This window comes from Neodiprion fabricii, chromosome 4 (genome assembly GCF_021155785.1).
Source record: "Neodiprion fabricii isolate iyNeoFabr1 chromosome 4, iyNeoFabr1.1, whole genome shotgun sequence".
In the NCBI taxonomy this organism is placed as follows: Eukaryota; Metazoa; Arthropoda; class Insecta; order Hymenoptera; family Diprionidae; genus Neodiprion; species Neodiprion fabricii.
Genome location: NC_060242.1, coordinates 39,756,489 through 39,777,623, shown reverse-complemented (window position 1 = coordinate 39,777,623; position 21,135 = coordinate 39,756,489). Strand labels below are relative to the sequence as shown.

The 21,135-nt window shown below is 37.1% G+C and overlaps 3 protein-coding genes and 1 long non-coding RNA gene across 7 annotated transcripts; 3 read left to right on the top strand and 1 right to left on the bottom strand.

Moving 5' to 3' along the window:
* Positions 1–6,361: 6,361 nt before the first annotated feature.
* On the bottom strand, positions 6,362–9,187 carry LOC124179916. The gene is made up of 3 exons (XR_006870173.1): positions 8,898–9,187; positions 6,593–6,793; positions 6,362–6,509 (listed from the first exon to the last, which is right to left on the bottom strand). It is a non-coding gene; the product is annotated as an uncharacterized LOC124179916 (long non-coding RNA).
* On the top strand, positions 6,636–8,246 carry LOC124179915. Its single transcript, XM_046564787.1, has 2 exons — positions 6,636–6,739; positions 6,851–8,246. The coding sequence occupies exon 2, from the start codon at positions 7,016–7,018 to the stop codon at positions 7,784–7,786; it is 771 nt and encodes a 256-aa protein (XP_046420743.1). The 5' UTR covers positions 6,636–6,739; positions 6,851–7,015; the 3' UTR covers positions 7,787–8,246.
* Positions 8,381–13,944, top strand: LOC124179914 (arylalkylamine N-acetyltransferase-like 2). Of its 2 annotated transcripts, none has more exons than XM_046564784.1 (3): positions 8,381–8,519; positions 11,840–12,125; positions 12,980–13,944. In XM_046564784.1, exons 1-3 carry the CDS (start codon positions 8,470–8,472, stop codon positions 13,469–13,471), a joined length of 828 nt encoding a protein of 275 aa, XP_046420740.1. In that variant the 5' UTR covers positions 8,381–8,469; the 3' UTR covers positions 13,472–13,944. The 2 variants fall into 2 exon arrangements, with proteins under 2 accessions (XP_046420740.1, XP_046420742.1); XM_046564786.1 differs by lacking the exon at positions 8,381–8,519 and adding an exon at positions 10,730–11,160.
* A 2,898-nt stretch (positions 13,945–16,842) lies between these two features.
* LOC124179823 lies at positions 16,843–20,689 on the top strand. Of its 3 annotated transcripts, none has more exons than XM_046564599.1 (6): positions 16,843–17,202; positions 17,861–18,045; positions 18,116–18,303; positions 18,773–18,939; positions 19,024–19,224; positions 19,377–20,689. In XM_046564599.1, exons 1-6 carry the CDS (start codon positions 17,198–17,200, stop codon positions 19,393–19,395), a joined length of 765 nt encoding a protein of 254 aa, XP_046420555.1. In that variant the 5' UTR covers positions 16,843–17,197; the 3' UTR covers positions 19,396–20,689. The 3 variants fall into 3 exon arrangements, with proteins under 3 accessions (XP_046420555.1, XP_046420553.1, XP_046420554.1); XM_046564597.1 differs by having other exon boundaries at positions 16,844–17,202; positions 17,726–18,045; XM_046564598.1 differs by lacking the exon at positions 19,377–20,689 and having other exon boundaries at positions 16,845–17,202; positions 17,726–18,045; positions 19,024–19,326.
* The last annotated feature ends 446 nt before the right edge of the window (positions 20,690–21,135 follow it).

Below are 21,135 nucleotides of genomic sequence, written 5' to 3'. Positions count from 1 at the left end.
ATACAATGACTCAAGATTTCAGAATATCCACGAAATTCTGAAACATTTTTCGCGTTACGGCAAGAACGTTAATACAGATATGGTAAAAGTGAAAGTAATTCTCTGGATTTTGTCCAAAATTTCAAAGAGGTAAGTGGATATGTATAATGTGGATAGACCTATAAAAACAATTTGTTTTCTCAATTTTCGAAATGCTAAATCTTAATTATTGTCAATTCGAAATTATTTAGTGTATTAAAAAAATTTTAAATTCTTCCGTCACTGGATCAATTTTTAAGTGTTCATAACATAAAGGACATTATATACGTACGACCGTTTTCAAACGATACTGATAGTTATTACGTGCAATTTTGGATCAAACGAAGGTGGAGCAAAATAATTACACCTGGCATTGTCGCACGTTTATTTAATGTAAAGAAGTGAAAATAGTGTGTATTGTTACGGGTCTGAAAGGTGGAGATGAATGAGTTGAAGAGGTTGTTTAAAGAGAGGTATATGGGTTGTGGCCACCTGAAATAAAAATAGTACTGAAAAGTGAAATTAAAAATAGTCATAACAAAAAGAAAGCCCGAGAATTTGTAGTTTATAATAAATTTATAGTGGTTTGTCCATTATATTAAACGCATATTACCCGTCTACTATGGATAGCAATCCTGTGAGGTTTTTGATCTTACAGATCGTTTTGTCACCACCATACATGCATAGAACAAGACAAAGTTTTTTTTAAACAAATGCGTGTCTCAACTATGTATTGAGTGAGGCTGCAATTTATTTATATGAAGTCCTCTTTTTTAAGCATCTGTTGAGCGAACAGCCAAGATGATGAAATTGTTCGATGATAATTGATACGTATTCTGAAGGTACTGATTGTATGGCTGGCTAGCTTCGATCAGGGTGCATGCTTGTAATTGGACGTGTTATACGCGAAAGTGTCGGTGACAGAATTGATTTTTCCTGATGTTGGCCCTTATTATACACAACTCCAGTTTTATATTTCAGTTACCTGACTCACATGACAAAAACAGTGGTTCGTGAAAAAGCAACTCTATAGTAACACATCAATTAGCCTCACCGTGGGATTCCTACACATTGAAAAATAATTCGCCGGACCAACAAATTTTAGTGTTGATATAGAGACGGCAAGAATTTTAGCTATTGAAGTTTAGCAACAATTTTCACTGAATTAGCAATAGTTTTCAAGCACAGTGACGCAAGATTCCAGATGTAGCAAACCCGTTAATTGAACTTGCTGTCTACATATTTTTTTACTTTTTGTTCTCAGCGAAACGGCGCCCCTGCTCGGTGGATGAAGCAGAATTTTATAACGGATCTTCGTCGGATCTCATTGCAATACGTATAATAATTCACACACACACACACACACTCACGGAATAAAACGTATGTAAGAATAATTAAAAACAATGATTATAGTACAATATTAGATTTATTAGATTGATCAGAGAAAAGTTTTGTCACGAACGAAGTAATCAATAAAAACGAGTAAAGTGCATAAGGTTTCTTAATTGTGCGATGAAAATTGTAGGTACATCAGCAATGCCTACAGATATATAAATTAACAATACATATACTGGCACGGAATGGATCGCTGAATACATTGGCTTGCATATTGCAGATATCATAGATTTGATATTGCGTAAACACGGAACAAGCAGAACAAGACGTGATGTTGGTCATGGTAAACATGGAACAGGTGATGTTGATATACTGCAACTGTACAAATAGCGCAAATATATTCAAAATTACGGGACTAATGAATACAATGAAAGTGGCTGACGGGCTCAGTTAATGGCATCATCAAATTCCAATTCCAATAAAACGGGTATTTCAGGTAGATTATACACAACAATGTAAGAAAAAGATCCGGTATAGCTCACGGGTATACTGGTCGTGGATCACGTAATGTGACGTCCTTCACAATCAGACAGTATTGCAGTTGGATAGGAACATAGATTATTGAGATGTTTGATGCAACTTGATGAATCGGAAAAAAAACTATTAGAATATTGTTGCAATTACGAAAAACGACGTACACGTAACCATTTTGCGCTATCGTCGATCCTTTTTTGGTAATTGCAACGAAAAATCAGTTTTTTCGGTTTACTCTACTTTTTTAGTTAAATAAAGCTTTAACATCAATTTATTGTTGCACAAGCATTAAATTTTCACAACGGTTACAAAAAAAATATATTAACAGTGATCGTAATGAGAAAGAATAGTGAGTAAGTTAGACTTTCTGGTAACGGCTACAAAACTAATTTTCATTTTGTAGCTAGAACTACATTTTTATTATTTTATATTATATTTTTATTATTTACTATTAGCTTCAGTTGACCCCAGAACCGGCTTTAAAGTAGAATTTTAAAGTCAGCGTGCTTGAATCAGGGTTGTTTGTGAAAGTAAAATGAAGAATGATTGGAAAAAACTTTGGGGTGTTAGAAAATTCAGTTACCACCTCAGTGTGCAATGGTCTTGCATGTTCACAAAGTATCATTCTCAGACCTCAGAAAAGCATTCTTGCAACTAACTTATATCTGATCAGCACTGCACCGTTCGGTTTCTTTTAAAACTAATCGTGTTGCACTGACGTAAATAAAGACCAATTAAGAGTCTCTTCAAAACTCCCACTTTAAAACCAAACTAATGCAAGAGAGAATCACTTTAGACACCAAAGACCACAGAACAAATTAAGACTTTCAACCATTCGGAACGAACTTCAAAACATCGAGCAATCCAGATCATTCTAGATTACAAAACGCTCACACTTAGAACCATCGAACAATATTGTAAAACCAAACTTCGAAAATCAATTCAAAGAACATCTCATTGTTAGTAGATGCGTATTTTAAATTAAAGTGTTCTGTAAAACGAATTATTTCAATCTTGCGCAGTGAGAATTGGCACGATCCACAAAAACATGGTTCTAAATTGAGACAAGCTGAACAAGGAATCCACACGACCAGGTCATCGAAGTTCGTGAACCTAAACACTACAAGGTTTGTAAATCGAGCTTGGAACGTAACATGGGTACCAGAATTCTGTGGGTCGGGTCGGGTTGGGTCGAGGAAAATATATCATGTATTATATTTTCGCATGGCATGATTGTTATTGTACGCCCAGTGCAGTGCCGGCAATAACAAGTAACGGCAGACGGGAATAATTACGTGTTAGTAATAAGTATGTATATGTAACCTAAGAAGTCGCCGATTACGTAATACTTACCTGAACAATTTTTTTGTAAAATTTTGGTAGTTAAATTCATCGTCACAGTGTGTACGTATAATTTATATAGATAACGATAGTAATGTCAATATAATGAAAGACGATACATCTTTTACTGGAAATATTAATGTCTCATTATTTACTACTATTATTGACTATTAAGTATCTTTACGATATTACAAATATTAGGTAAGTTAGGTTATCTACGATTCGGGTTTCTCAAAGATTTTCGGCCTTACGAAGATTCCAAGTTTCCCGGAGATTCCGGCTTTTCAGGCCATTCTGGGATTGCCAAAAACCCGATCCGATATAAACCTATTAGGCAAAATGAGGCGAATAGCAAAATTAACCAGTAAAAAATTATAAATCGGTGGAGACCTTTATTTTGGCGTACTTTTGAAGATAGTAAAAATCCTGACCTCCACCTCTAGGGTTTGATCCGTCATCTTGAAAAAAGTCGTTTCAATCCAGATTTTTCGGGTGGAGATCAAAACTTGGAAGGGTCAATATTGCGAATGGTCGACATATCGAAATTTCAAACATGTCAAAATAGAACAACGAAAGATGAATAGTTCGAATTTTTTGGCCCCCACTCGTTTTTTCATCATATCTCGGTAATCGTCGATTCGATTGCGATAAATGTTATTATAAAAATTAAAGCTCATCAAATTTTCTATAAAAAACATAGAACTCATTTTATTCGTATCTACAATAGTATCTCTGATTAAATTTTCGCTGGTTGAAACAGCCAATGATGACAAGATGCAATTCATGGAATGATGCTTTTATTACGACATTTCGGCAGGACCCCGCCTGCCATCATCAGGTTTCTTAAAAAAATATTATAGAGGAAATTACAAAATTAACTAATTTAAATTAGACACATTTTACAATAAAAACTTTCAATTAAAATTTGTATACATAAATGCAGCTATTAGTTTTAGTTATTATGTTGTCATAAGATAATAAAATATCATACACCCACATTTCTAGACATTCCTTAGCTCAACAGTTGTTGCTTACATGGCGTTATAGAAGGAATTGACTATCCTTATGTCATTTTGACCTGCTTAATGTTAGTTATAATAACAATGATATAATGTCGTACATTTGCCTATATGATTGTTGTTATACTGGCACTTTGTTCGCATGACCTTTAACACATATGTGTTTTGCGATATTATAAAATGTCTACGTAAAGGTGACTTAGATTATCGATATCTGTTCTTTTGTTTACAGTATCATTTGTTGATGCGTGTATCATTTTTTTTACAATTCTTTTATGCCACTTAATCGCTTTGTCTAATATTAGTACGTTTTCAAAACTGAACCTGTGTCCTTCAACTAATGCGTGATACGCTAATCCCGATACGTAAACGTCGTAATAAAAGCATCATTCCATGAATTGCATCTTGTCATCATTGACTGTTTCGACCAACGAAAATTTAATCATACAAAAAACACAGTCACGAACTTCAAACATCAATAGTATCTCTGTTATACATCGTTGTACACAGAAACAAATTTTACTTGTACGCTGTGCTCTTGGATCTATAATATGCTTCTACGCGTTTAAAATATCAATAAAAAAAGTATTGGCTACATTTAAAAATTTTCCGTAACTAACGCCATAATAATGACTACGGAACAGTGTTTTTCAATAGTTCCTGGTTATACTTGCGCCGGCTGCGTAACCTTAGGCTTTCTAGGTCTATTTTTGCTTGCTAGCTCACGGAAATTTCAATGGGTCTATTCGACAATCGACAACATTCGTTTCGCGTTTATTTCCAAGTTCAAAAGTGGCGCGGTAATGAGAAATGCCCTGAAGTTTGGGGTTCGAAAAAAGTCAACGGCTGTCTCAAGGGCCGTTGATTTTCATGCAATTAAATCTTGGTCACTTCGAAGTAAAAGTTGACGAGATCGAAAATAATTCTTACATGTTTACTCTTGATGTCGTTGATCTTTCAACGATCAAGTCTTGTGCTATGTGACGTTTGATGGCAGAATGTTTTATTTCACAGTGCCTGAATTCAGAAACGAGATTTACTTGGAGTTCCGTTGACAAACTCTGATCACAAATTTAATTCGGTGTTGATATCGGGATTCCACGGTGAGTATTTGAATAATTACGGAAACTTGGGTAGCTTGGAACTCTGCAAATAAGCTCGAAATATGTAAAGCGAAATGTGCAGCACTGAGTGCTCACTGTATCGAACATAGTCAGGTGGATCAATTAGAACCAACAAAGTATATCTTGCTAGTTTTTAAATTGGTTCGATGAACTGTGGAGCACTCGATGACGCTAAACGCAGAGTTAGTAGTCTTTCGAAGTCTGAGTTTATGCTCATGTAATCGGGTAAACTTGGCTTAACGATCTATAGCACCTTCGAACCATCATAGATCTTGCGCTGAAACTGTTTTAAAATAGCTATGATTTTGTTCCAATACAATTCTCTGCATTTTGAAGTTGTCAAGGTCTACGAAAAGTAGTTCATACATCAGAACGAGTAACACGTAAAGTAAAAAAAAAATAGCGATATCCCCTCAAAAAGCATCTCTGGCGCAAAAACCTTTCACCAAGTACATTAAAAATGTGTTCTCATCCTTTATCAATAAAGATTCAAATCACGTACTACTGCCAAGTAAATGTCTGTTAATTCACAATAAAAGCATGATCGAAACTTGAGCCTCTGTTTCCACATCTCTAACACTGTTGCCACACTGGGGTCAGATTAACCATAAAATTATACAATTACAAATGATAATGAAGTATGAATAAAAAACAAAATAACTCGTACAGTAATGAAAATCCAGAAAAAAACGTCATCCGGTTCGTACAGACAATATAGAGATAAGTGTTTTTGCACCAGAGGTTCTTTTTGGGGTAATTTGATTTACGTGTGTAGAGTTCTCGGTATGGAGATCGAACTGAAAGGAAGTCAGAAATTGACATTTCGGCGCTGAGGGGGGCTCTCGTCAGAAAAAGTATAAATATGTTTTACCATTAATAAAGATATCATTTAGGATAACAATGAAATATTCATTTTGGGACAGGTATAAAGAAGCACTCACAGTTAAATACTCTCAAACCTCATGACTGACGCGAAACTTTTAATGTAGGAAAATCTCAAAAAGCAATACAAAATCGGTGGACATTAAGTTATAATTCATATCGTCGTTAATATCCAATCATCGACCCTTATCCGAGTCGTAAACAAAGTCATCAAACTAAACGATGACGAAGGTTACGTTAGCTCTCTCATCCCAATCTAAAACGATCCATAGCTCGATTAATATAATATGCTTACTTCTACTGTTTGGATTATCAGGATTTGATTTACTTTCACCATACCAGATGCCGCATTGCAAAGTCTGTACACTTTCAGTTCCAACAGGCTCAATTTAGTCCGGAATTTGACCACCGTAAGAGCGTCTTGAATGACCATTTCCGAACCTAACCGCTGCAACGATCTCATACAGTATTACATAACGTTGAGAGGTGAGTGATGCATAAGCCCGAATCCATCTCGAAAATTCATTTACGTATACCATTCTGTAATCCACGAAGGTCTCTTATCTTATCGTCAATTTTTGTAATCAATTCACGCAGATTTGGCTGGTGACAAAGGCAGCAGTTTTGCGAAAAATCATTCCACTCATTACCGAGTGTGCTAAGCTTGCTTACATACGGAGCCGTATTCTACTGCACCCGTGAGATTTGATTGGTTTTGAAAAGCTCACGAAGTGGAAAATCGTGGCCGAGTAATATCAAGGGATGGCGATGACCATGGAATACCTAAAACTGTATCCGACAACGGCGTCGGGTTACAGAATCGAACTGGCCAAACAGAGCCGACTACCCGATGTACTGAAGTTTTTGAGTGAAAATTATTACGAGGATGAAAAAATTGGGAGAATGTTAAAAGCGGGCTGCCAGACGAACCCGGACGAGGAGGAGGAGGAGGAGGAGGCTGAACGAGGCGCTCAGGAAGACAACGACAACCTTGTCACCGCTGTTTACGAGCGATCACCTTGTCTGATTGCCGTTCAAAATGGGACCGAGGAAATCGTTGGCGTTATTTTGACTATTCTGAGTCGGCGAGAGGGTGAGGATGAACGGAACGGTGCAGGAACGGCGGAGCTCTTCAAGTCTTACACGTTCAAATCCAAGTTCGTCAAAGATTACTACAGCTACTTGGCAAAGATGGACGAAGAAACGGGTATGCACCAGAGGTATCCGGATGCCGAAGCCGTTATGGAATTCTTCGCAATCGCGGTTCATCAGGATCATCGCCGGAAGGGACTCGCCAAAGATTTGTCCGAGACTGCGCTAACGATTGCCAAATGCATTCCGGGACTCCGTGTTGTGTTCGGCTATTATTCTTCGATCTACTCGAGGAAGGTCGCCGAAAAAATTGGAATGGTTAATCTGTTCGATTTCGATTTGTCGGACGCGTTTAAGAACGACGAGGGCGAGCCCGTGTTTCGCGACGTTGACGGAGACAGCGTTGTTTCCGTCATGGCCTTGGAAATCGACCACGCATAATTTGCTTAATTTTAATATAAATATGAAACAAGGCCTAGATTTTTAAGCGAAAAATACCCATTGTGTCAAAAACGATTTTTCGAATCTTTCATTTCGGATTGTATGAGAAAGAAATAATCATAATACTAAATCTTTGAATACCCTCGTTTATTTTGCATCCCCGCTTAAAAGACAATTCATTCCTTTTTGGTACTCGGAATTCGGTTCTTTGAACAGACGGAGTCGCTGATATACTTGGGACAATGCGATTGCTCTACATTCAAATGATAATGACGCCATTACGTATGAACACGAGGAACGTGATTCGAAATTTAAATAAACAATTTTCAGCCAAACTTTAACGTTTAGAAGACAACTCACGAAATATTAAAGTACATGTACTCAGAATATAGTATCACGTTTGTCGTATAAAATGTAAATTACAAACTTATTTCATCTAAAGCAAGTATGTTTACACGTATTTTTTTTAGTTTTTTTTTTTTTTTTTTGCCCTATTTCAAACTCCGCTGTAAAAGAAAACTTATAAACCATATTTTTGTGATATAAAGTATCGTGTCCACCATCGAGGCAAAGTCTTTATCGCCTCGCGTATCTGCAATATTCGTCTTCGTTTCGCGCACGCGCTCGCCTGCGGCTCATATTGCAAACACGCTCAGCGTAAAAAGACGTACTTTGCTTCCTTGATGCACAATCTGCTATTGTTTATTCACCTTGGTCTACGCGGTGAACATTGGTAAGTCTTATTAAAAACTGTATGTTTTCAAAATCATTTTTACACGTACTCAAAAACACTTTGCTCCTAACCCAAGTCAGGTCAAATGTTCGTTGTATCGAAATCAAAAGATAAAAAAAAAAATAAATAAATAAAAATACAAGAAGAATAATACGGAAGAACAAATAACGGAATGTACGTAGATTTTAAAAAAAAGGCACCTGACATTTGAAAGGGTGAAATTTTTCTTTAAAAACAACCACGTAATTCAGATGTACGTAAACAAAGGTGTCGTATTAACCAACTTCAATTTCCGACCAATGAATCATCACTTGGAAATTCCCGCTAGGAGAATGACATAATGATAAAATATCAACCGTAACAATTATAATTACGTACCTAAAGAAACTTGCGGGCTTGCTGTGATAACGTCACAGTGACACGGTAATGACAACGTCAGCAAAATCGTAAAGTGACTCCTTTAAATTTGGTCAGAAATTTTGTATCGAGTTCCAACCGCTGCATGGCATTCCGGTTTTCAACGTGTAACCGAACGGTAGAAAAAAAAAAAGCAAAATAAAAGTAAAATATCGGCGTTTCACGTCCTTGGAGATTTATATAGACGCTAATTCCATTGCGGTGGTCACAACCGGCTAACGGCTATTTTTAAAGAAAGAGCAGAGCCTTCCGCAACCTGCCGCCTCAGAATGAGTACAACACCGATTTGCTCCAGATACGCGATGTGTTTAGGCTAACGTGTACAGTAGAAGCCTCACAACTTTCCGTCGTCGTGGTTGTTGATAAGAGTGGAAGGAGAAATTAGTCGAAATAAAAATTAATCATATTTACGATGCTGCAATCACGATATATTTCATTCGGTACAAACGAGCAATGTCATTATCATGGATGAAATCGTCCACCTTGATTTTCACACTTATCGCGACGGTGTGCCGGGAATTTTCAATTGTTCAACTATTTCTACTGATTAACTAATTGAAAATCCCGTAATGAAAACTATTGGAATACCAAGTAGGCGCTTGAATCTGATTACCTAAATTTTTTGTAAATTTTTGAAAAGTCAATAGTGGGGAAAAAAGAGGTTAGTAAAAGCCACGTGACCGATGGAGGGTTGATCTTAAAACGAAAATATTTGAAACTTGGACATCGGTAATGCGTGCAAGTATCACGATTAGATTAAACAGTGTTAATTATACATCGGTATTTTATGTCTGTGTAAAAATCTTCACTGAGAAATAAGTTTACTCAATTTTGTATAAAAATTTTGTACCAGTGTTTGCGGGTTCGACTGTATGATGATAATTGGACGGAAAGCGTCACGAGCGATGAGAATTTCGTTCGTCTATAGTTTACAGTCTTGGTAGCATCTTGACGTTATGTTAATTGAAGGGAAGAAAATTTGAATTGTGATAAACACACGCGCTTTACACAGCTAGGATAACGAACGATGTATAAGGATTAATAATTAAGAAAACGAGGTGTAATTTCGTGTACTTGGAAACGTACAACACGCGACAATATCGATCCGTACACGCGATAGTGATGTAACAAATCGAGTTGTAAACTCGGAATACATTACGCTTGAATGTATAATAACGGACGTCTCAAATAACGAACTGTGGTGACGAGATAACGTCACGACGAATCACAAGCACAAGCTCATCGTGAGTTCATTGAACCGAAGAAACACTTTCTCGCCTGACACACTGTAGATACATAATATAACTGATGATGTACAGTAGAACCTGGATTATCCGATCTAATTGGGACCGAGTCTAGTTCGGATGATCAAAAGTTCGGATAACCGTAAAGCAATTTTTATCTCGAGGTATAACAATATTATACAACGCAAATTTAAATCGTTTGCTCGACGTTTTTTAACGAGCAACAATGTATATTAGCACCATTTTAGCACCATGTATTTTTTTTATCGGATAAATCAAGTCATGGTTCGGATAATCGAGGTTCTACTGTATCAAATTCATTCACACCTTTTCGCCAAATACCGTTTTTGCACATCTTTTACAAGAACTTCGTTGCCGTTGCTGTTTTTTTTGTTTTATCGTAAACGACCGAGATCCAACAGACGCCCTGCACTCACAATCGTGGTTCGAACTTGAACCGAATTTAACTTGTGCAACGAACACAGCTGTGTTCCAGTCGGGGAACGGAAGGTCATTCATAATGTCAAAATGTGATAACATACGTAGGTATTTACTTTCGGTAGGATATACACACGAGACGCCTCACTCCCACCACTCTTGCCTCACTGCAAGTTTATCAAGTGATACGAACCGAGCCCGGAGTCATTCTGGAGAATTTCGTTGGCAGGTTGACTCAAGAGCTGTGCAGTTTCAATCACATACCGTGGAATTGCCGATACTTCTGATTAATTGATTTAAAATTATGGTCTTCTCGTACTAGAAACCTTTGTTGTACCGGTTATTGAGTAGTAATTACAATAAACGGTTTTTGCTAATGGTAAAACATCAGTGCAAAATTGTGTACATCTGATACTTTGAAGAAGACGTCGTCTTTTGTTATATAACACTTCTACGTCGAATACACTGTAACGCGGTTGGAAAGTTTTCACTCGTCGTTTTATTCTTCGTCTCAGACTCGTAACTACAGTGATCATAATGAGGTTTGTTTGTTTGTTTTTTTTTCTTCTCTTTAGATAAGATCGCTTTATATTCGTTCATTGGTGTTTTGTTTCGAAAGAGAACTTGTACGCAAGGAAAACAAATTACAAGATACGATCGAAATGTTGTAATAATTATCCGTATTAACGTCGCTAATTCCGTCGTCTCGTGATCAGTTTCGAAAAATTAAAATTCATATTTGAGAAAAATGTCACGGTGGTTTGTATGAATTTTTACTCCACGTCGCACAGTATGGCGGAGTTTCGTAGTTTCGGCAAATTGAAAAATTGCAAGATAACAATAAAGGTCAAGAAATGTTCTCCAGTTCACTCGTGTCTGTGTAAAATATCGTAGTTTTAGAGGAAAGAGTTTCCATGAAGTCCCAGAGAGTCCATTTACCTGCAAGACTATTTACTTTAGTACGACGATAGACTGCGAGAGAGAGAGCACAAAAAACAAAAAACAAAAACAAAAAAAAAAAAAGAACAAGGAAAAGCTTTCAGCTTCTCTTTGAAATGCAAGGAAATGCGATTTTCCGTTGAACTTTCCGTGGTTATACAATTTCTCATACCCCGGAATGACTTTGATCATATATTTAAGAAGCTTTACCTTTCTAATAAAAGACCATAAATGCGAAAAATTTTACTGGAACGAAAGCTCGCAACAGATTTTTCTTCTCAGCAACCGAAAGAGAATGCCGTCTTATCGGCTATGGGGTTCGACCGAGGATGGCGAAGTCGAATTCGAGTCATTGACCACCGAGACACTCGAAGATGCTCTCCAGATGCTAAGGGACTCCTTCTTCAAGGACGAGTCTATCTGCCAAGGCGTCGATCTGCTTTCCGAACCCGGAGCTGCGGACGAGCTTATAGAATTGTGCAGACTCAGTGCTAAGGACGGAGTTAGCGTTGTAGCAGTTGAAGTCTGCACAGGACGAGTAGTCGGAGTTTCATTTAATAAAATTCAGGTGAGTCCTTTTATAATCGTAAGGAGCGACGATATTCGGTCGTCGTCATTTGGTCTGAAAACTTGTCGAACCGGTTATCCGTTTTTATTTGAAAGATTTTTCTTTTACTTCATTTTCGTTGGGTACGATTCGAGTATATACACAAAAAATTTCACGACGATCCGACAAATATTCTACAAGTTGCGCGCGCGTTTGCAAAAACGCCCCGAAGCGTTTGATAGTGCTTTTGAAACTTTAAAAGCGCTTTTCTCAAAACTATGCTTTGAAAGTCGGTGAGCGAGATTTCTTGAAAACGGCTTAACTGATCGGTATGAAATTTTTACACAAGCTTTATAAGTATATCTTTCAGTCCTTGATCGAAGGCTTTTTCTCGCCGATAAATATTTTCCATTTTATAAACAAACCAAGACGAATATTTTTACGGAAAATCGAAATTTTTTTTCTGAGAATCCGCCGTATTGTTAAAAATTAATATCTTGCTTATTCCTTCGATCAAAGACCAGATTATACCTTGTATTAACCGAATCTTTTTTGTTTTTTAACTTCGAATGATCCAGTCAGGTGATATCTTGCTCAACGTAAGACGCCTTTTTTTAGAGGCTCTATAGCGGTTTTAAAAATCATTATTTTTACAAACAAAAGATATCAGAACGAAGTTCAATGCTACCCCGATATGTATATAAATTTCTATATTTATAAGTTGAAACGTTTCTTCGTGAAAAATCCTTGGAAATTCGCTATTTTGTCGGCCTCTTGACTAGGTTTAACCCCTTAACGGGTGTTGAAAAGAAAAGTTTAACAAACTTTGGAGTGCAGGTAGCAGTGTTACGATTATTCATTGCGCTTCTTTTCAGACGCTTGCGGTTCCCGGTGTTAAAGGATTCTTTGAAATCTTTGCGGAAAACTGCAAATGCGACTCGTCTCGAGCACTGACGGACTTCATGGTGGACGTCGACTCGAGGCTGAACTTGTTCGAGCACTACAACGTTGACACCTTATTGGAAGTTATGTTTTTAGGCACCGCAATTTCGCATCGGCGACGGCGAATCGGCGAATTGATTGTGGCAGCTTCTATTGAACTAGGAAAACAGTTGAAAGCTGGAAAAGACGTGAAAACTCCTGTTGAAATTCACGGTGTCGAAAGCATCGCGAACAAGGATGCAGCGCCTAAGCTTTGCTCCTTGATTTGTAGCTCTCTTTACTCTTATAAGATTTGCAAAAATCTTGGATTCGACACCCTCGTCACCGTTTCTTTGGCGGATTACGAATTCAAGGGGAAAAAATACATCGAACGAATACGCGACAACAAACAAAAGTCCGCTTATCTTGTTGCTAAGCGGTTGTAATCAATTTTAATTTTCATAAATTATACTACGATAATTATACTTGGATTAAAAAGTGGATCAAATATGTGCCGATAATATTTACGGAAACAGTGCGAATTTCTTGTTTCAGAAAAAAATTCTTTTCTGTACGGAAGAAAAACGTATATTTTAATTTTTCAACTGTAAAATATACTATTTTTATCAATTACCGATTGAATGACCTCCTCCACCGCCGATTTAGCGCTTTTAATTCGTATTACTTGCATTTTTGATCGTAATATCGCTGAGTTTGGTTAACTGAAGACGGTACAATTACAAGTTTCATATTTTACGGCTCTTCGAAAGTTGGAACTACTTAAGCACGTACGAAGAGAAGCTTGGAATCTTATAATAATTCATGTATAATATAGCTGTTGCATTATATTATATAAAATCTGAATTGGTAATGCGTCGGAGAACGTAATTTGATTTTTAAATAAACTCGTTTAAAACTTCTCATTTTTTTTCACCAAGGGTTAAAAACTATTTTAAAAACCGTGCAGGCATACCTTCGTGTTTTATCTGCAGGAGTAGCATAGCAAGGCGGGTTCTACACGCATTTTCCTGTTACCGACACTTACCGACATTCTCCCCAGACTCAAACCCTTTTCCGCAATGACGTCACAGTCTTCCATACCGACTTGAGGTCAAAACCGTGCAACCTTACCGACAGTTGTATCGGTCGACGGTAAAAATCGCACTGCTTTGCCGGCAATTCTTATCGGTGGAAGCTCAAAATCATGCTGTCTTACCGACAATCTTACCGACCGAGGTCAAAGTCTGTAGTGCTCGCCTGCCAACGGTAGAGGGCGCAGCGGGGGCGAGAACTTTTTTACCGTCCCGCATTCCTTTCCCACGATAGGACTACTGATGTGTAACATTAACCACTCCAAATTCCTTTCCCACGTTAGGACTGCTGATGTGTAACATCAACCACCCCCAAATTCTTTTCCCACGTTATCAACCACGTGACATTCCAAAATTAATAGTTCCGAGAATTGTTTTTTATCCACTCGGATATCGCTGATGTGTAACATCAACCACCTTACATTCCTCTTCCACGTTATCAACCACGCGACATTCCAAAATTAACGGTTCTGAGAATTGTTTTTCACTTACTCGGATGTCGGTTTGATATCCAAGGTCGACCGATAGCCGCGGTACATTCAGATCCATGGATCTGCGGTGTTGGGTTACTATCGCTCTAAGAAGACTAAAAGGTGCGCGCGCATACACAAACATACGTATTTAATATCAACCACGTGACAAGGGTTTGAGTCTGGGGAGAGTGTCGGTAAGTGTCGGTAACAGGAAAATGCGTGTAGAACCCGCCTTGCTATGCTGCTTGCAGGCTGTTGCTCAAAAGTTAATATCTTGGGCGAATTGTATTCAACAGGTGATTTCGGTATTTTTAATCACATCCGATGCTCTCTAATTACGAACAACCGTACTTTGGTTGTTCTCCATTTTCAGCTGGCTTCAAACTGCGTGTTTACAGTTAAGACTCCCAGAAAACCTGAACCTTGAATCATCTCCCGTTGACGCGATTCCACTTTTCGACGGAGTTTTTATTCCCGATCGAAATACTCGTACAGACCAACAGCAGTAAAATATTGTTGAAAATTCTTCACGTGCGACGAGTTTCGAACGACTGCATATCGAATATTTCTACAAAGATATTTCACTTTAGAGGTGAAGAGATGCCGAACTTTGGTAGACGTTTAGTTGTTGACCTCGTCTCTTGAACTGTGAAAATAGCAAGCGTGTCTGATTTTCGTTTATGCCATAAAAGATAATGGTATATGATTGGAAATAGCGCCGGTGATTAGAGATTTCGTAAGAGAATACAAGTGTCGGCTCAATAAAGCTTCGTCAGCAAAGTAAGTACATGTATAGGGCATTCCATGACATCACGATCAAGATCCTACGTCGACGTCTCGGATTAGCTTTATCATTTCTTTTTTGAAAGTAATCGGTGTATCAGATGTATGATTTAAAAACTTGAAAAAGAAAACTCCACTTTCTAAGGTCTGAAAAAATTTAGAAGAATCTAATAAAATATAAGCTTTCACGTTCATTCTAATGTCGAAAATGCAATCCAATAGTATGATTAATTTTTTTTTTTTCTCTTTTCTTATTTATCTTTCGTAGTTATGAAATCTCCATTTTGTAATAGGTGTGAAAAATGTTGTTACTTTTTGTAAGATTATTGTGAATTTTTATCCGATTTTAGAAAGTGTGTTTTTTTTTCAAGTTATTAAATCATACTTCAGCTACGTTGCGTCGAAAAATTCTGAAAAAAATTACAATTTCGTTTTTCGTCATGTACTTTCACACAAAAAATCATAAAGCCAGTCCGAGACACAAAAGTAGAATCTTATCACATATAACAGGCATACGGTATTTCCCACCTTACTAGTAAACATGCATTATTGAAGAGCATAATTTTCGAAGGTTGACTGTACAAAAGTAAGGCGTATAATGAATATTTTATTGCGAACGTAAACACACGACAAAGTCGAATGCCGAATACATACAACTTGTCTTGTAATTTCTATTCAGATGAATAACTATTTGTTTTTTGTTGAAAAATCGCTTAAACGTACATCCCAGTAATTAATTTTCGCGTATCGTCGATCCTTTGAATCGATCTGAATTGCTGAAAAATGGGACGGATTAAGAGGGATGTTTTGCTTCCGAGTGAGAACCTTTATTTTTCATATTCAACACAACCAACAGCAGAAATTCTATGAATATTGAAATTTTTCTCATCCATTCGCGCGATGACAAGAGTCAAGAGCTGCAGTATGGGAGTGCCGATTCGAAAGATGAATCAATATTGAAATGGACGAGAGGCAAGATCGGATATTGGAATTATATAATACCTACTCTTATGGTCACATCCACGCTTTCTTGAATTTCAAAGTGAGAATGTGTTAAGTTTGAACAAACAGTTGCAATAACCGGTTAAAAATACCGGCAGTATTACAACAGTGGGTATAAAAGTTACTTGTTTAATTATACGTTTCTGTGATTTTTTTTTTTTTTTTTCTTTCCTTGACAACGATCACAACTTGCGAACTAAATGAAATTTACAATCTCTGTTTGCTACGCAAATGACGTTACTTTGGGTTTGCTGTATCAGTAAAAATTTTATACATATTTTGCTTGTCATTCTCATCTGGCTGAAAAGCTGCGTTGCTCTGCGGTAACCTGAAGCTGCTTATTTTCTTGACTGACTTCTGTCGGTGATATAATACTTATTTGCATAAAAGAAGCCGGCGACCAATACTAACAGCGACTGGTTGTTACTGTGATTAGAATTCGTCTACAATTCCGACAAATTGTTATTTCTCGACCGAGCGTTGCACAGTGAATACACGTAACGTTATGAACGTTCTTAACAGTGTGATTTCATTTGTTGCAGTAAAAACGATAACGATATCAGTTAAGTTAAGATTTCTCAACAACATGTGTGTGGATACGCACGCGTAGGTTACGCAACTCAGCCAGTAAATACAGTACCTGTATACATTTAAATTTTGTTCATCATTATTGAAAAACAACGTTTATCTATTGCGCATTGTGAAGATCGAAGTTCAAGTCATTTTGATACTGATTTATACCAGCGAAGGACTCACAACTTTATTCGCGAGTGTGATTGAACAGCGTTCAGGCGATACTGTTCCAGAATATTTGAAGTTATAAATGCGGTAAGTGAAGGGCTGTTTATTTATAATATTTGATAATGCAGAGTGTGATAATTGGATGAAAAAAATTGTGAATAGAAAATTGATATTGATTAACTAAGATATTCTTTTCTATCGAGTAACGAACTGGTAGTTGTTTCGGCAGATTTACTTGAAAGGAAAAATTGTAACTTTACACCTTTAGGATTGTCTAAAACTTGGCATACTACAATAATGAACAAAACATGCTTATATTTTGAAAAGTGGGGTCCTTGAAAGTGATTAAAAAATTACAAGATAATGTATTTTTTTATCTTTGTATTGATACGTTAACAATACCAACTATGACTTCGTATACATTTACGATCTAATGCATGGATTCCTTTCAGTAGTAGGTCAGTGGTGATAAGATTATTATTTTTATCCTCCATTTATATAGAAGATTTGTTGACCTCAATCTATCGCAGTATTAGAAAATAACCAGTTGAAATCGTTGGTAACTGTTGAGACTGTTAATCGACAGAAGTTTATCCGTAACCCTTATTAGGACATCACAGTAGAAACGAAGAGAAAGCTGTACTCGAGAAATCTTGAATTTTGATAAAACTCGTCGAAAATATTTCAATCCGAGAATGGAGGGCGATTACAGTGAGAAGTACGTCGATTACATAAACCTCTCTGGGCTTTCCTGGAAGCGTCCTGAAGGTCCGAAGCGTGTTTGGCGGGTCGTTGACGGTCGGAAAAAGATGCCGAGTGGAGAAGTACCGAGATTCATCATCCAAGAGGTCCCTGAATCGATGGAGGAAGAATTGGTTGATTTTATGACAAAGTACTTTACTGCCGAAGAAACGATAACCGTAAGCCAGAGTAAGTGAAAATTACGTAAGCGAGACCTGTTATTTGGGCGAAATAACACTGATTCTCATACATCGAATAGAATTGCTGAGCGACCCAATTGCCGTGAAAGAAATTCGTACGTTATGGAAAGAGACGCTTCGTCAGGGGGTCAGCCTCGTTGCTATCAGGGAGAATTTCGAATCCGATAAGAAGTCTGAAATTGTTGGAGCCAACGTTCTCTTCGTTTGTACGAATGAGGACGAGGATAAATTGACAAGCGCGATAGAGGTGGGTTTTTTTTTTTACTTTTAACAACGCATATCTTCCGGTCATTGGGTAGACATCCGGATTTTGCGCGTAGTAGTCAAATTTTTCAAGAAGAAGTCATTTACAAACACAGCGAGCTATCGCGAGTTAGAATTAGTCGAGTGACATGGATTTTTTTTTATGAAAAATCTGTGGAATAATTTTTTTTTTTTTTGATATTGTTCGTAAAAACGAAGTGTTTCGAGTTAAAATTCAGTGTTCTAAAATTTATTCCGGCCTCATGGGGAGCTTTTTCATTCAGATGTACGTAACTCGTTTCGTTTCACAAATCAGTAAAACATTCCGAACCTTTGTAGAATCAACTTCTTGTTTGAATACGTTTTTGATCCGACTGTTGACACGTTACAAATTTTGCATACATTACAAATTCCCTCTTCATTTCCACGTTGATTCTCAAAGTCAGTGATTCGATTATTTTTTTACCGCACAGGTACGAACGAGAAAAATGAAGACCGTGATGGGAACTCAATTCCGGTTAGCGGCTGAAGCTGATATGGCCAAAATATACGGAGTTGACAGATACCTTGGTGCATTTGGCCTCAGCGTGAATCCCAGTTACAGAGGGCAAGGTGTTGCAGACGCCCTTCTTCAGGCACGGTCAGTAACACCGAGCATTGTTAAGTTTGTTAATCATGTGGAGATGGGAAAGCAGGGCTACGTTCAAATCGATTTCACTTTCAGCACCGACATTGGCCAGGCCTATCAGATACCCGCGACAGAGACAATTTTTACGGGTATCGCATCCCAGATTGTGGCTGCCCGGAACGGTTTTGAAGTTCTGGTTGAGAGAAAGTATACGGAAATCCTCGACGACGAAGGAAATGTCGCCTTTCCTGGAGTTGAGCCGAAGTTCATGAAAGTTATGGGAAAGAAATTATTGAAGTAAACGCTGTAATATTTTTCGCTTTTTGTAAAAAAGAATACTTCGGTTGTTTACAGTTTTTTCCTAAGCTTCCTACCGACTAAAGATATTTTATTTTTGAAGTTCGTTTTCATACTCCGCACTCCTTACCTGGGATAATGCGGTTTTACAGGGTAAACGTTCGCGTCTAAGAAGGATAGAAAAGGAGGCTTGAAAAATAGGAACACGTATCGGTCCACTATCATCCGATGTGCAGAGAAAAACACCGGCTTTATTTTAAGTATGCACGTACAAAAATGTGATTATCTGGTTACTCTGATTTCTCAAAAAACAAAGAAACAGACGAACTGGGGCAGGGAAGATTTGCTGGTTTTTATATTTTCAGAGCAGTGATATTGTGTTGTATCATTTCGTAAATTCTCGTTATGTGATCTGAGAAAGGTGAAAAGTGAATAACGATAATGCCAAGTTATTGGCACAGCAACACATCAAGGCGAGTTAGGTAATGAATACTGTTTTACTTTAAGTTTTAGCAACGCGCAGGCTATTCGATAACCTTTTATCGCCTCCGTTTCTTAAACACAAATTTAACAGGCGGTAATATCGTCCACAACTGAAGACAAAAAAAAAATATTTTTATTCCGCATGGTCTTGCAAGTTCCAATTAAAGCCAATAGAAATCATACGCGTTAGATTAGAAGATGATAGAACAATCACCAAACACGAAAGTTAAACAAAAGAAATCACTGAAACTCATCTTTAAGTCGAGCAAGCAAATCTCAACACGATCGCTCGCATGAAAAAATGTGTAAAAGTAATGGTTTCATTTCTAGCCACAAAAGAATCTTTCGAACAAGAGACTAGAAGCTCAACTTCGATATACTCGTATACCGGGTGTTTTCGAGGCGAACGATGTTTCGCCGGTAAATAGGCAACCGAAGTTACGTTTGAGAGACCGCGTGTCAGATGTAACGATTGCCTATCTGCCGGCGAAATGTAAGCAGTGTGGTGAAATATTTATCGCAAAACTGATCTTGGTAAACTAACTGAACGGTTTATTCAATTTCAACAATTCCATTCAGTTTACTGACTATAACTATCCATGTCATATCAATCAAAATTTTCTGTTCACGTAGCATCTGATCAGACTATAACTTTCGTGTTAAATATTTGATGTAGAAATCCCTGTTGACCAGTAATACAAAGCCTTTTAGTTGAAGTAATAAACAACGCATTTGAAATTTTAAATAAAAATAAGAAGGCTGAGCTCAAAGCTTATATCGATACCAAAATTGTAGTGAACCGGAATTCGTTCTCTGACACACTCGGACCTTCTACATGTCATTAGAGATCCTCATAATTCCAACCGTCAATGACAAGGTTTTAGTTTATAAAAATGTTTAGAAAAAAAAAAAATGTATAAATTCAAAAAGTTGAAATCTTAAAATTATAAGACAATCTATCTACTACATAGTATAATTCCAATTAACTTGTAGTTTTCTCTCTTTTCATATCATCGATTAGAGTTTCACGACGAATCTCTTCTCTTTCTAATATCTCCCTCAAATTTTCTTTTCATCGGTACGATCTGATTTTGTATATACAGATAATATTTAAATGGATTAAAGTATTGCGAACGCAAAAACAAAATACAAGAAAATCTGAATTTTGAACAATGAAAGAAAAAGAAAAAATCGTATAATGTAATATATACGCGACGGCAAAAAAAATGGAAAGCAGATATAGATTCGGCGCATTAAAACTTTCATACATCTATAATATTTTTTTTAATTAAAGGAGGTTTTCGTTGCAGATTTGGGTTACTTAAGATATCCCGTGAGACATTTGCAAATATAACCAGTGTCAATTCATTCATGGTGGAATATTCAGATTGGATTTTCACCAATATATTCGCTATCTCGTTAGTTTAA

Coding starts and splice junctions, on each gene's coding strand:
- LOC124179915 (XM_046564787.1), top strand. CDS start 7,016: ATGGCGATGACCATGGAATACCTAAAACTGTATCCGACAACGGCGTCG.
- LOC124179914 (XM_046564784.1), top strand. CDS start 8,470: ATGCACAATCTGCTATTGTTTATTCACCTTGGTCTACGCGGTGAACAT. Junction 8,520..11,839: donor GGTCTACGCGGTGAACATTG/GTAAGTCTTATT, acceptor TTTTCTTCTCAG/CAACCGAAAGAGAATGCCGT. Junction 12,126..12,979: donor TTTCATTTAATAAAATTCAG/GTGAGTCCTTTT, acceptor GCTTCTTTTCAG/ACGCTTGCGGTTCCCGGTGT.
- LOC124179823 (XM_046564597.1), top strand. CDS start 17,811: ATGGAGGGCGATTACAGTGAGAAGTACGTCGATTACATAAACCTCTCT. Junction 18,046..18,115: donor AACGATAACCGTAAGCCAGA/GTAAGTGAAAAT, acceptor TACATCGAATAG/AATTGCTGAGCGACCCAATT. Junction 18,304..18,772: donor AATTGACAAGCGCGATAGAG/GTGGGTTTTTTT, acceptor TTTACCGCACAG/GTACGAACGAGAAAAATGAA.